The sequence below is a fragment of the Zosterops lateralis genome, assembly GCF_965231275.1.
Source record: "Zosterops lateralis genome assembly, chromosome: 31".
Taxonomy (NCBI): domain Eukaryota; kingdom Metazoa; phylum Chordata; class Aves; order Passeriformes; family Zosteropidae; genus Zosterops; species Zosterops lateralis.
The window spans coordinates 798,758-812,780 of record NC_139791.1 but is presented as its reverse complement, the minus strand read 5'-3'; the positions used below and the strand labels follow the sequence as shown (position 1 = coordinate 812,780).

Below are 14,023 nucleotides of genomic sequence, written 5' to 3'. Positions count from 1 at the left end.
CAAAATCCCAAAATCTGACTCGGCACCCCAAAAAACACCAAAATCCACCAACCCCCCCCCAAACCCCGCCCAGGACCCTCCAAACCCCCCTGAATCCCACCCAGGATCCCCCAAACCCTCCCAAATCCCCTCCAGGACCTCCCAAATCCCACCCAGGACCCCCCAACCCCCCCCGAATCCCACCCAGGACCCCCCAAATCCCTTCCAGGACCCCCAAATCCCACCCAGGAACCCCCCAAACCCCCCTGAATCCCACCCAGGACCCCCCCAAACCCCCCCAAATCCCACCCAGGACCCCCCAAACCCCCTCAGGACCCCCCGAATCCCACCCAGGACCCCCCAAACCCCCCAAATCCTCCCAAATCCCACCCAGGACCCCCCAAACCCCCTCAGGACCCCCCAAATCTCACCCAAGCCCCCCCCAACCCCCCCGGGGAAGCCCCCAGACTCACGTCCCCGGCCAGCAGGCGCCCGTGGCGCTGGCAGAAGACTCTCTTGTCCCTGAGGAAGGCGGCCTGGCAGCGCCGGGCGCACATGAAGTGATAGTTGGCGGCGCAGGCGGCCAAACAACAGCCCACGGTGGCCCCGGGGCGCCCGCAGTGCTCGCAGCGCTGGGGGGAGAGGGGGATGGAGGGCTGAGAGACCCCAGAATTTCCTCGGGGAGTTGCCAAAAATCTCCTTGAGGATCCTTCGAAACTTTCACCAGGAGCTGCCCCAAGAGATGAGTCTGGTTGGGTAGACCTGGTGTCCCTTCCATACAACTCTATGGGTAGACCTTTCCATAGGAGTCTATGGGTAGACCTGCTGTCCCTTCCATACAACTCTATGGGTAGACCTGGTGTCCCTTCCATACAAGTCTATGGGTAGACCTTTCTATAGGAGTCTATGGGTAGACCTGGTGTCCCTTCCATACAACTCTATGGGTAGACCTGGTGTCTTTCCTATGTAGGTTCACGGGTAGACCTGGTGCCCCCTCTATACAAGTCTATGGGTAGACCTTTCCATAGACATCTCTGGGGTAGACCTGGTGTCCCTTCCATACAAGTCTATGGGTAGACCTGGTGTCCCTTCTATAGAAGCCTATGGGTAGACATGGTGGCCGTTCTATACAAGTCTATGGGTAGACCTGGTGTCTTTCCTATACAAGTTCATGGGTAGACTTGGTGGCCCTTCCATAGAAATCTATGGTAGACCTGCTGTCCCTTCTATACAAGTCTATGGGTAGACCTGGTGTCCCTCCAATTGAACTCTATGGGTAGACCTGGTGTCCCTCTAATTGAACTCTATGGGTAGACCTGGTGTCCCTCCAATTGAATTCTATGGGTAGACCTGGTGTCCCTCTAATTGAACTCTATGGGTAGACCTGGTGTCCCTCCAATTGAATTCTATGGGTAGACCTGGTGTCCCTGTAATTGAACTCTATGGGTAGACCTGGTGTCCAATTGAACTCTATGGGTAGACCTGATGTCCCTCCAATTGAACTCTATGGGTAGACCTGGTGTCCCTCCAATTGAACTCTATGGGTAGACCTGGTGTCCCTCCAATTGAACTCTATGGGTAGACCTGGTGTCCCTGCAATTGAACTCTATGGGTAGACCTGGTGTCCCTGCAATTGAACTCTATGGGTAGACCTGATGTCCCTCCAATTGAACTCTATGGGTAGACCTGATGTCCCTCCAATTGAACTCTATGGGTAGACCTGGTGTCCCTCTAATTGAACTCTATGGGTAGACCTGGTGTCTTCCACATATTAAATCCCTCCTAAGCACCCACAGGTGCCCCCCAAAATATTGATGGGTGCACCCCTGGGTGACACCCCCAGATCGCTACAAATACCTGGAACCTCCCTCGTGGATACTTGGGACCCCCAAAAGCCCCTGGGAGCCCCCAAAACCTTTCAAAAGTTCACCCAAAACCCCCAACATCGCCATAAAGCCTCCACCAAACTCCCTCCAAAATCCCCCCCCCCAAAACCACCTCCAAAAATCCCAAATCCCCTCCAGGACCCCCCAAAAAACCCCAAATTCTCTCCAGGACCCCAAAAAACCCCAAATCCCCTCCAGGACCCCCCAAAACCCCCAAACTCACCATCTGCCTGCCCCTGGCCACGGCGGCGTGGACGTTCCTCAGGGTCCCGTCGCCCTCCTCGAAGACCTCGGCCGACCAGAGGGCGCAGTTGACGTGGGTCCACTCGTTCTGCCCCATGTACAGCAGCCTGCCCTCGTCCTGGAGACCCCTCCCCGAATTAATGAGGGTCCCAGGGACCCCTCCTCAAATTTGGGAGGGTCTCAGAGAGCCCCGACACAAAAAACCCAAAAAAAATCCCAATTTCTGGCACCGAAATAGCCCCAAAAAAGGGTCAGGAATGATAAAAACTGGGGGGTTTGCCCCAAAAACCACCCAGAGACCCCTCCCCAAATTAGTGACACCCACAGGGACCCCTCCCCAAATTTGGGAGGGTCTCAGAGACCCCGACACAAAAAACCCAAAAAAAATCCCAAAAATTGCAAAAAAAATCCCAAATTCTGGCACCAAAATAGCCCCAAAAAAGGGTCAGGAATGATAAAAATTGGGGGTTTTGCCCCAAAAACCACCCAGAGACCCCTCCCCAAATTAGTGACACCCCCAGGGACCCCTCCCCAAATTTGGGAGGGTCTCAGAGAGCCCTGACACAAAAAACCCAGAAAAAAATTCCAAAAAAACCCCCAAATTCTGGCACTAAAATAGCCCCAAAAAAGGGTCAGGAATTATAAAAATTGGGTTTTTTACCCCAAAATTCTCACCTTGGGACCCCCTGACTCACCTGGAGCTCACCTGGGGAGCCCCAACCTCACCTGGGGAGCCCCAACCTCACCTGGGGAGTCTCACCTGTGCCCCAAATTCCCCAAATTCTCTCACCTGTGCCCCAAAATCCCCCAAATTCTCTCACCTGTGCCTGAACCTCACCTGAGTCCCCTCACCTGTTCCCCTCCCTCACCTGTCCAGGTGTGATCCTCACCTGGAGACCCTCACCTGCTTCACCTTTGCCTCAATTCCCTCACCTGTCCCCATCCCTTCACCTGTGCCCCAGGTGAGTCTCACCTGTGCAGGTGTCACCCTTACCTGTGCCCCACGCCTTCACCTGTGCCCCGGGTGAGTGTTACCTGTGCCCAGGTGAGTCTCCCCATCCCCATGTGAGTGTTACCTGTGCCCAGGTATTACCTGTCCCCAGCCCCTCCTACCCCAGGTGGGCATTACCTGTCCCCAGGTGAGTCTCACCTGTCCTACAGCCCCTCCCCATCTCCAGGTGAGTGTTACCTGTCCTCAGGTGAGTCTCCCCATCCCCAGGTGAGTGTTACCTGTGCCCAGGTGTGTGTTACCTGTCCTACAGCCCCTCCCCACCTCCAGGTGAGTCTCCCCATCCCCAGGTGAGTGTTACCTGTCCCCAGGTGTGTGTTACCTGTCCCCAGGTGAGTCTCCCCATCCCCAGGTGAGTGTTACCTGCCCCCAGGTGTGTGTTACCTGTCCCCAGGTGAGTCTCCCCATCCCCCGGTGAGTCTCCCCGCCCTCAGGTGGGTGTTACCTGTCCCCAGGTGAGTCCCCCACCCCCAGGTGTGTTACCTGTCCCCAGGTGCTCTCACCTGTGCAGGTGCGTCCCCGCTCTGCAGGCACAGGGTGCACTGCCGCTCGTCGGCCCCGCCCCCACCTGCCGCCTTCGGCACTTCCGGCTCCGCCCCCTCCTCACCTGGGCAGGTAAAGGGGGCGGGGTCAGATGGGGACACACCCACACAGGTGAGGATCAGGGTGGGCGTGGCTCCCACAGGTGTGCACAGGTGAGTTTAGGGTGGGCGTGGCTTAGCTCAAAAGTGGGTGTGGCCCAGCCAGGTGTGCACAGGTGAGCTCAGGGTGGGCGTGGCTCCCCAAATATTTTGGGGTGGCCTGGTCTCACCTGTGGGGGGCGTGGCCTGTGTCTCACCTGTAAGGGGTGTGGCCAGAAATGGGTGTGGCCAATCTCACCTGTGTGGGTGGGACCTGCCTCACCTGAAGGGCGTGGCCATTCTCACCTGAAGGGGTGTGGCCATTCCAACTAAGGGGGCCAGAGATGGGCGTGGCCAGGGTTAATCTAAAGGGGGCGTGGCCAGGGGGTGGGCGTGGCCAAGGGTAACATGAAGGGGCGTGGCCAAATGTGGGCGTGGTCAGGTGTGGGTGTGACCAGGTGTGGGCGTGTCCAGGTGTGGGCGTGGCCAGGTGTGGGTGTGACCAGGTGTGGGCGTGACCAGGTGTGGGCGTGGCCAGGTGTGGGTGTGACCAGGTGTGGGTGTGACCAGGTGTGGGTGTGTCCAGGTGTGGGTGTGGCCAGGTGTGGGTGTGCCCAGGTGTGGGCGTGTCCAGGTGTATGCGTGTCCAGGTGTGGGTGTGTCCAGGTGTGGGTGTGGCCAGGTGTGGGTGTGTCCAGGTGTGGGTGTGCCCAGGTGTGGGTGTGTCCAGGTGTGGGTGTGCCCAGGTGTGGGCGTGTCCAGGTGTGGGTGTGTCCAGGTGTGGGTGTGTCCAGGTGTGGGTGTGTCCAGGTGTGGGCATGGCCAGGTGTGGGTGTGGCCAGGTGTGGCCGTGTCCAGGTGTGGGTGTGTCCAGGTGTGGGCGTGGCCAGGTGTGGGTGTATCCAGGTGTGGGTGTGCCCAGGTGTGGGTGTGTCCAGGTGTGGGTGTGGCCAGGTGTGGGCGTGGCCAGGTGTGGGCGTGTCCAGGTGTGGGTGTGTCCAGGTGTGGGTGTGCCCAGGTGTGGGTGTGCCCAGGTGTGGGCGTGTCCAGGTGTGGGTGTGACCAGGCGTGGGTGTGGCCAGGTGTGGGTGTGGCCAGGTGTGGGTGTGGCCAGGTGTGGGTGTGGCCAGGTGTGGGCGTGGTCAAGGATGGGCGTGGTCAGGGTGGACGTGGCCAGGTGTGGGCGTGGCCATTGTGGGCGTGGCCAGGTGGGCGTGGTCTCTCACCTGCGGGGGGCGTGTCGGGCTCGGGGCGGCTCCTGGCGTAGGTGTGGTCACTGGAGGGCGGCTCCACCGGAAGGGGCGGGGCCCCGCTGGGAAAAGGGGCGGGGTCAGAACTTCCCCAAATTCACACCTGGGGGACCCCAAAATCTCCCAAAATACACCTGGGGGGGCCTAAAATACACCTGGGGGACCCCAAAACCTCCCAAAACACACCTGGGGGGGCCTAAAATCTCCCAAAAAATCACCTGGGGGATTCTAAAATACACCTGAGGGACCCCAAATCTACCTGGGACCCCCGAAATTCACACCCGGGACCCCCCCAAACCCTCCCAGAAACCACCTGAGGATTCCCAAATCTACCTGGGGAACCTCCAAATCCACCTGGGGAGCCTCAAAATTTCCCAAAAAACACCTGGGGGACCCCAAAATCTACCTGGGGGACCCCAAAACCTCCTAGAAAACACCTGGGGGACCCTAAAATACACCTGAGGGATCCCAAAACTTCCCAAAAAACACCTGGGGGGACCCTAAACCTCCCAAAAAATCACCTGGGGGATCCCAAATTCACCTGGGAGCTCCCAAAATCTACCTGGGAAACCCCAAAATCCACTCAAAACACACCTGGGGGACCCCAAAACCTCCCAAACCCCCCCAGGACCCCCCAAAACCCAGCCAGGACCCCCCAAATCTGCCCCAAATCCACCTGGGACCCCAAAATCCACCCAAGACCCCCCAAAACCCCCCAAACCCCCCCAGGACCCCCCAAAATCCACTCAGGACCCCCCAAACTCCACCTGGGACCCCCCAAACCCCCCCCAGGACCCCCCAAAACCTCCCCAAATCCACCTGGGACCCCCCAAACCCCACCCAGGACCCCCCAAAACCTCCCCAAACCCCCCCAGGACCCCCCAAACCCCACCCAGGACCCCCCAAAACCTCCCCAAACCCCACCCAGGACCCCCCAAAACCTCCCCAAATCCACCTGGGACCCCCCAAAACCCAGCCAGGACCCCCCAAATCTGCCCCAAATCCACCTGGGACCCCAAAATCCACCCAAGACCCCCCAAAACCCCCAAACCCCACCCAGGACCCCCCAACCCCCCCCAGGACCCCCCAAAACCTCCCCAAACCCCCCCAGGACCCCCCAAAACCCACCCAGGACCCCCCAAAACCTCCCCAAATCCACCTGGGACCCCAAAATCCACCCAAGACCCCCCAAACGCCCCCCAGGCCCCCCCCAGACTCACTTGTGGCTCGGGGGGGTCTCTGGGGGGTCCCAAATTTTGGGGTCCCGAAGGTCGAACCCGGGGAAGGCTCCGCCCATCAACTGGGGGGGGAGGGGCAGAAATGGGGTGGGGGAGGGGCTGGGCCACCCCTCCCCCCCCTCTGGAGACCCCCAAAAATTCCCCTCCCCCACCCCCTTAATTTTAGAGCCCCTCCCCCATTTTTGACCCCTCCCCCACCCCATTTTTGGCCCCTCCCCCTTTTTAGAAGCCACTCCCCCACCCACCAAAGCCCCGCCCCCTTTTTTGCCCCTCCCCCAATTTTATGGGACCTTTAATCCCATTTTTGAAGCCCCTCCCCCATTTTGGGACCCCTCTCCCTAATCTAGAGCCCCACCCCCCATTTTTGAAGCCCCTCCCCACAATTTCTGAAGCCCCTCCTCCAATTTTTGAGACCCTCCCCCATTTTTTAAAGCCCCTCCCCCCATTTTGGGACCCCTCCCCACAAATTTTGAAGCCCCTCCCCCCATTTTTACCCCTCATTTTTAGGACCCCTCCCCATTTTTTGAAGCCCCTCCCCCCAATTTTTGGAGCCCCTCCCCCAATTTTTGTTGCCCCTCCCCCCCCCATTTTTCAGCCCCTCCCCCCATATTTTCCCCGCCCCTCCCCCACCTTGCTGAAGGTGTCCCGGGGGGTGTCGGGGGTGGGGGAGGGGCCGGCCCCGCCCCTCCCCCCCCTCTGCAGGACCCCGCCCACGTCCCGCGCGAATTCCTGCTGGGGGGGGGAGGGGAAAAAAGGGATTTTGGGACCCCAAAACCACAAAATTTGGGGTCAAGGATCCAAAATTTTGGGATATTTTCCGCCACAAAAATCCAGAATTTTTAATCAGAATTTTTTTGGATTTTTCCTCCCAATTTTTGGGGGGTTTTTGGGGGATTTTTTGGGAATTTTTAGAATTTTTTAAAGAATTTTTGGAGATTTTGGGGGGTTTTTTGGGGGGGATTTTTTTTTTTTTTTTTTGGATTTTTTTAGGTTTTTTTGGGGAATTTTTGGGAAATTTTTGGGATTTTTTTGAAAATTTTTTGGGATTTTTTGGGAATTTTGAGGGGATTTTTTAGGATTTTTTTGGGAATTTTTGGGAGGATTTTTTTGGGAATTTTTAGGGGAATTTTGGGGATATTTTGGGGGAATTTTTAGGAATTTTAGGGGAATTTTTTGGGAAATCATTGGGATTTTTTGGGAATTTTTTGGGGGATTTTTTGAGAATTTTTGGGAATTTTTTAGGGAATTTTTGGGAGTATTTTTTTTTTTTTTTTGGGGAATTTTTTGGGAAACTTTTGGGGGAATTTTTTGGGGATTTTGGGGAATTTTTTGGGGAATTTTCTGGGATTTTTGGGGAATTTTTGGGGAATTTTTCGAGCATTTTTTGGGCATTTTTTGGTGGATTTTTTGGGAAATTTTTGGAATTTCTGGCAGAATTTTTTGGAGGATTTTTGGGGAATATTTTTGGAAATTTTTTTTTTTTTTTTTTTGGGACTCCAAAACCCCAAAATTTGGGATTTTGGATCTGAAATTTTGGGATTTTTTTTCGCCCCAAACTTCAGAATTTTTAATCAGAATTTTTTTTGATTTTTCCTCCAATTTTTGGAGATTTTCTGGGGATTTTTTGGGAATTTTTATGATTTTTTGGGGAATTTTTTGGGAAACTTTTTGGGACTTTTTTGGGAATTTTTTAGGATTTTTTGGGGAATTTTTTGGGAAACTTTTTGGGATTTTTTTGGGAATTTTTTAGGATTTTTTAGGGAATTTTGAGGGGATTTTTTGGGAATATTTTGGGATTTTGGGGGGAATTTTTTGTGATTTTTTTGGGAATTTTTTGGAGTTTTTTGGGATTTTGGGGGAAATTTTGAGGGGAATTTTTAGGATATTTTTGGGAATTTCTGGAGATTTTGGGGGGATTTTTTGGGAATTTTTTATGATTTTTTTGAGAATTTTTATGATTTTTTGGGGAATTTTGAGGGGATTTTTTAGGATTTTTTGGGAATTTTTGGGGAATTTTTAGGGAATTTTTGGGACTTTTGTGGGGATTTTTTTGGAAATTTTTGGAATTCCTGATGGAATTTTTTGGGGATTTTGGGAGGATTTTTGCTTAATTTTGGGAGGATTTTTTTGCGAATTTTCCGGGATTATTTGGGGGAATTTTTTGGGATTTCTTGGGAACTGTTTGGGGGAATTTTGGGGGGATTTCTTTGGGAATTTTTTACAGGTTTTTTTTGAATTTTGGGGGGAATTTTTTGGGACTTTTGGGGAATTATTGGGGGGATTTTGGGGGATTATTTGGGAAATTTTTAGGATTTTTGGGGAATTTTTTGGGATTTTTTGGGGGAATTTTTTTGGAATTTTTTTGGAATTTTTTTTGGATTCTTGGGGGATTTTTTGGGAATTTTTGGGGGAATTTTTTGGGGAATTTTTAGGGAATTTTTTTTGAATTTGCGCAAAATCTTTGGGGGGAATTTTTTTTGTGGGGGGGGGATTTGTTTGAGAATTTTTTGGGATTTTTAGGTGGTTTTTTTTGGGAAATTTTTACGGGGTTTTTTTGAATTTTGGGGGAATTTTTTGGGACTTTTGAGGAATTTCTTGGGAGTTTTTTAAGGTTTTGTCGGGGGGATTTTTTGGGGATTTTTGGGGGAATTTTTTTGGGATTTTTGGGGGGAATTTCTTGGGAAATTTTGGGGGGAAATTTTTTTAGGGATTTTTAGGGAATTTTGGGGGGGATATTTTTGGATTTTTGGGGGGATTTGGACGGATTTTTTTGAGGAATTTTTTGGGATTTTTTGAGATTTAATTTTTTATTTTTAGGGAAATTTTGGGGCATTTTTGGGGGAATTTTTTTGGGATTTTTGGTGAACTTTTGGGGATTTTTTTTTTTTATTTTTGGATTTTTTGGGGATTTTTTGGGGAATAATTTGGGTAATTTGGGGGGATTTTGTGTCTCACCAGGTGTCGATAGGCTCCGCCCTCCAGGCGTGTCCTGACCCCGCCCAACCCGCAGGGCCCGGGGTGGGCCTGGGGACCCCCGGGGGGGCACTGGGGGGGAGAGGGGAGGGGTCAGCGGGGCCACGCCCACCCAGGTGTGGCCACACCCACCCCAGGTGTGACCACACCCACCCCAAGTAAAGCCACGCCCACCCAGGTGTGACCACACCCACCCCAGGTGTGACCACACCCACCCAGGTGTGGCCACACCCACCCCAGGTAAAGCCACGCCCACCCATGTGTGACCACGCCCATCCCAGGCAAAGCCACGCCCACCCAGGTGAGACCACGCCCACCCCAGCTGTGATACTGATAATACAAATGTGGCCACGCCCACTCTAAATATGGCCACGCCCACCATAAATACGTCTGAGCCTGTCAATAAAAGGGTGGCCACGCCCACTCTGAGTGACCACACCCACCCCAAATATGGCCACACCCATCCTAAATGTGACCACACCCATCCTAAATGTGACCACGCCCATCGCAGGTAAGGCCACGCCCATTCAAGGCGTGACCACGCCCATCTCAGGTGTGACCACGCCCATCCCAGGTGTAGCCACGCCCATCCCAATGGGAAACGGCCTCTAAAAGTTGGCCACGCCCACTCTTAATGTGGCCACGCCCACCCCAGGTAAAGCCACACCCACACCGGTGTGACCACACCCACCCCAGGTAAAGCCACAACCACCCAGGTAAAGCCACGCCCACCCAGGTGTGACCACACCCATCCCAGGTGAGGCCACGCCCACCCGGGTGTGACCACGCCCACCCCAGGTGAGACCACACCCACTCCAGGTGTGACCACACCCACCCCAGGTAAAGCCACGCCCACCCAGGTGTGACCACGCCCATCCCAGGTAAAGCCACGCCCACCCCAGGTGTGACCACGCCCACCCAGGTTAAGCCACGCCCCCAGCTGTGCCCATGCCCATTTAAGGTGTGACCACGCCCACCCAGGTCAAGCCACGCCCCCAACTGTGGCCAGGCCCATTTAAGGTGTGACCACGCCCCCCAGGTTAAGCCACGCCCCCAGGTGTGGCCAGGCCCATTTAAGGTGTGCCCACACCCACCCAGGTTAAGCCACGCCCATTCAATGTGTGGCCACCCCCCCAGGTTAAGCCACGCCCCCAGCTGTGGCCACGCCCATTTAAGGAGTGGTCACACCCACACAGGGTTAAGCCACGCCCACCCCAGGTTAAGCCACGCCCACCCCAGTGTAGCCACGCCCCCAGGTGTGGCCATGCCCATTTACGGCGTGGCCACGCCTCCCAGGTTAAGCCACGCCCATCCCAGTTTAAGCCATGCCCATTTAAGGTGTGGCCACGCCCCCTCACCAGGTGGCAGCCAATCAGGGCGGGGCCGTGGGCGGAGCTCAGCAGCGCCTCCAGCACCTCCCGCAGCGCCCCCTGCAGGGCGGGGCCCGACACAGACACACCTGGGCAGGTGAGACCACAGGGGTCAGGGGGGCTGGGGGGTCCCAAGGGGGGTTTGGGGGGATTTGGGGGGTCCTGAGGGGATTTGGGGGGTCCTGAGGGGGTTTTGGGGGGGAGTTGGGGGGGTCCTGAAAGGATTTTGGGGGATTTTTGGGGGGTCCTGAGGGGATTTTGGGGGTCCTGGAGGGATTTTGGGGGGGGTCCCAAGAGGATTTGGGGGGTCCCAAGGGGATTTTGGGGGTCCCAGACCCCACCAGGAGGGATTTTGGGGGTCCTGAAAGGATTTTGGGGGATCCTGGGAGGATTTTGGGGGTCCTGAGGGGATTTTGGGGGTCCTGGGAGGATTTTAGAGGGTCCTGGGGGGATTTTTGGGGAGATTTTGGGGGGTCCTGGGGGGACTTTGGGGGATCCTGAGGGAATTTAGGATTCCCAGGAGAAATTTTGGGATTCCCAAAGGGATTTTTGGGGTTCCCAAAAGGAATTTTGGGCTCCCGGAATGAATTTTTGGGATTCTCAGGAGAATTTTTGGGTTTCCAAGATGATTTTTGGGTTCCAGAGCCCCAAATTTTGGGGTTTTAAGGGATTTTTGGGTCCCCAAAGTGATTTTTGGGGTCCCCAAACCCCCCAAAGGTTGTTTTTTTCCCCTCCCCCCCCCTCACCTGGGGGTTTTGGGTGCAGCCGCAGTGGGGGAGGGGCGGCTGCTCCTGCCCCTCCCCCACCTTGGGGGGGCTGGGGGGGCTCCGCCCCTCCCCCACCCCACCCTCACCCACTCCTGAAATAAAAAAAAAAATAAAAATTAAAAATTAAAAAAAAAAAAATTGGGGATTTTTTACCCCAAAATTATCAAAATTAACCCAAAAAATTGAAATTTTAAAATGATTTTTGTTCATTTAGGGAAAAAAATATTTGATTTTCCCAAATTATTTCGAATTTTTCCCCAAATCCAACAAATTTTGATGTTAAAAAAAAATCAAAATTTTTGCCCCTAAATCCCAAATTAAAAAAAAAAATTGGATTTTATTAAAAATTGCCAAATTATTAAATCCCAAATTCAATAAAACCCAAATTTTCCCCCAAATTCTCCCCAGTTTTTCCCAAAATTCCCCAAAAAATCCTCAAAATCCACCCAAATCCTCCCAAAATTAATAAAAATCCTCCCAAAATTCCCTAAAATTTACCCAAATCCTCCCAATTTTCCCCCAAAATCCTCAAAAATGCCCCAAAATTCCCCAAATCCCCCCAAAAAATCCTCAAACCCCCAAATTCTCCCAATTTCCCCAAAAATGCCCCAAAATTCTCCCAAAATTCTCCCGATTTTCCCCAAAATCCTCAAAATTACCCCAAAATCCCCTAAAAATCCTCCAAATTATCCCAAAATTCCTAAAAAATCCCCCCAAAATTCCCCAAATTCCCCAAAATCTCCCAATTTTCCCCAAACCTTCCCCAAAATCTCCCAAAAAATTCTTTAAAATTCCCTGAAATCCCCCCCCAAAATCTTAAAAATTATCCCAAAATCCCACAAATTCCCCCCAAACCCTCCCAAAATCATCCCAAACCTCCCCAAAATCCCCAAAATCCCCCCAAAATCCTCAAAATTCCCCCCAAAACTCCCCAAAAATCCTTTAAAATCCCCTAAAATCCCCTCAAAATCCTCCCAAATCCTCTCAAAACCTCCAAATTACCCCAAAATCCCCCCAAATTCCCTAAAATCCCCCCAAAATCCCCCAAATCCTCCCCCAAAATCCCCCAATTTTCCCCCAAAATCCTTAAAATTATCACAAATTCTCCAAATTTCCCCCAAAATCCACCAAATTCCCCCCAAAATTCCCCAAAAAATCCTCCCAAAATGCCCCAAAATCCCCCCCAAACCCTCCCAGGACCCCCCAAACCTCCCAAATTCCCAAAATTCCCCAAATTTCTCCCAAAATTCCCCCAAATTCAGGAATTTCGGCCTCACCTGTGGCAGGGGGGGGTCCCGCCCCTCCCCCCCCTCGGGGCTCCCGCAGCTCCGGCAGCTCCAGCACAGCTGGGGGGGGGAGGGGCAAAATGAGCCAAAATTTAACTCCAAATCAGCCCAAAATTGGCCCAAAATTAGCCCAAAATGTGACCAAAATCAGTAAAAAATTATCCCCAAAATCAGCCCAAATTAACCCCAAAATCAGCCAAAAATATTTAAAAATCGGCCCAAAATTATCCCCAAAATGAGCCCAAAATCAGTTAAAAATCAGCTCAAAATCAGCCCCAAATCAGCCCAAAATTAGTTAAGAATTAGTTAAAAATTAGTTAAAAATGAGCCCAAAATTAGACCAAAATTAGTTAAAAATTGGCCTAAAAATCAGCCCAAAATCGGCCCAAAATCAGCGAAAAATGAGCCCAAAATGAGCGAAAAATGAGCCCAAAATTAGTCCCAAATTAGCCCCAAAATGAGCCCAAAATGAGCCCAAAATCATCTCCAAAATTGGCCCAAAATTAGTTAAAATCAGTAAAAAATTATCCCCAAAATCAGCCCAAATGAGCCCCAAAATTATTTCAAAATCAGCCCAAAATTATCCCCAAATGAGCCCCAAAATCAGCCCAAAATTAGTTTAAAATTAACCCAAAATTAATTAAAAACCAGCCCCAAAATCAGCCCAAAATTAGTCCAAAATCAGCCCCAAAACTGTCCCAAAATCAGCTCAAAATGAGCCAAAAATGAGCCCAAAATGAGCCCCAAAATTAGTCCAAAATCGTCCCAAAATGAGCCCAAAATTAGTTAAAAATCAGCCCAAAATGTGCTCAAAATAAGCTCAAAATTATCCCCAAAATCAGCCTGAAATTCACCCAAAATCAGCTAAAAATGAGTCAAAAATGAGCCCAAAATCAGCCCCAAATCAGCTCCAAAATTGGCCCCAAATTAATCCCAAATCAGCCCAAAATTAGTTAAAAATCAGCTCCAAAATGAGCCCAAAATCAGCCCAAAATCAGCCCAAAATTAGTCCAAAATCAGCCCAAAATCAGCCCCAAAATCGGCCCAAATTTAGTGAAAAATTAATTAAAAATCAGCCCAAAATAAGCCCCAAAATCCCCAATTTTCCCAATTTTTCCTCCCAAAATCCCCAATTTTCCCCCCAAATTTTCCCTCCCAAAACCCCAATTTTTCCCCAAATTCCCCCAAACCCCAAATTTTCCCAATTTTTCCCAAAATTTCCCAAATCCCCATTTTTTCCCCCCAAATCTCACCCAGTCCCGGGGGGGGCTCTGGGCGGGGCCCCCGGGCCCAGGCAGGAAAGGTGGAAACAGCGACGGCAGCGCCGACACTCCAGGAGCGGCTGGGGGGCAAAAAAAGGGGTCAGAACACACCGAAAACAGCCCAAAATCACCCCAAAAAT

General features: G+C 52.2%; 1 protein-coding gene across 1 annotated transcript in view; it reads right to left on the bottom strand.

Annotated features, from left to right (window-relative positions):
- The window catches only part of KMT2B (lysine methyltransferase 2B), a gene marked incomplete at its 5' end in the record, with an annotated part of 80,064 nt that overhangs the window by 33,869 nt on the left and 32,172 nt on the right, over positions 1-14,023 (bottom strand). Inside the window, 10 exons of the mRNA XM_083880788.1 lie at positions 453-611; positions 2,089-2,226; positions 3,621-3,724; positions 4,964-5,049; positions 6,208-6,287; positions 6,856-6,996; positions 9,181-9,270; positions 10,557-10,657; positions 12,613-12,681; positions 13,875-13,963. Of these exons, the coding sequence (XP_083736914.1) occupies positions 453-611; positions 2,089-2,226; positions 3,621-3,724; positions 4,964-5,049; positions 6,208-6,287; positions 6,856-6,996; positions 9,181-9,270; positions 10,557-10,657; positions 12,613-12,681; positions 13,875-13,963 (1,057 nt within the window). The remainder of the gene's footprint in view (positions 1-452; positions 612-2,088; positions 2,227-3,620; positions 3,725-4,963; positions 5,050-6,207; positions 6,288-6,855; positions 6,997-9,180; positions 9,271-10,556; positions 10,658-12,612; positions 12,682-13,874; positions 13,964-14,023) is intronic.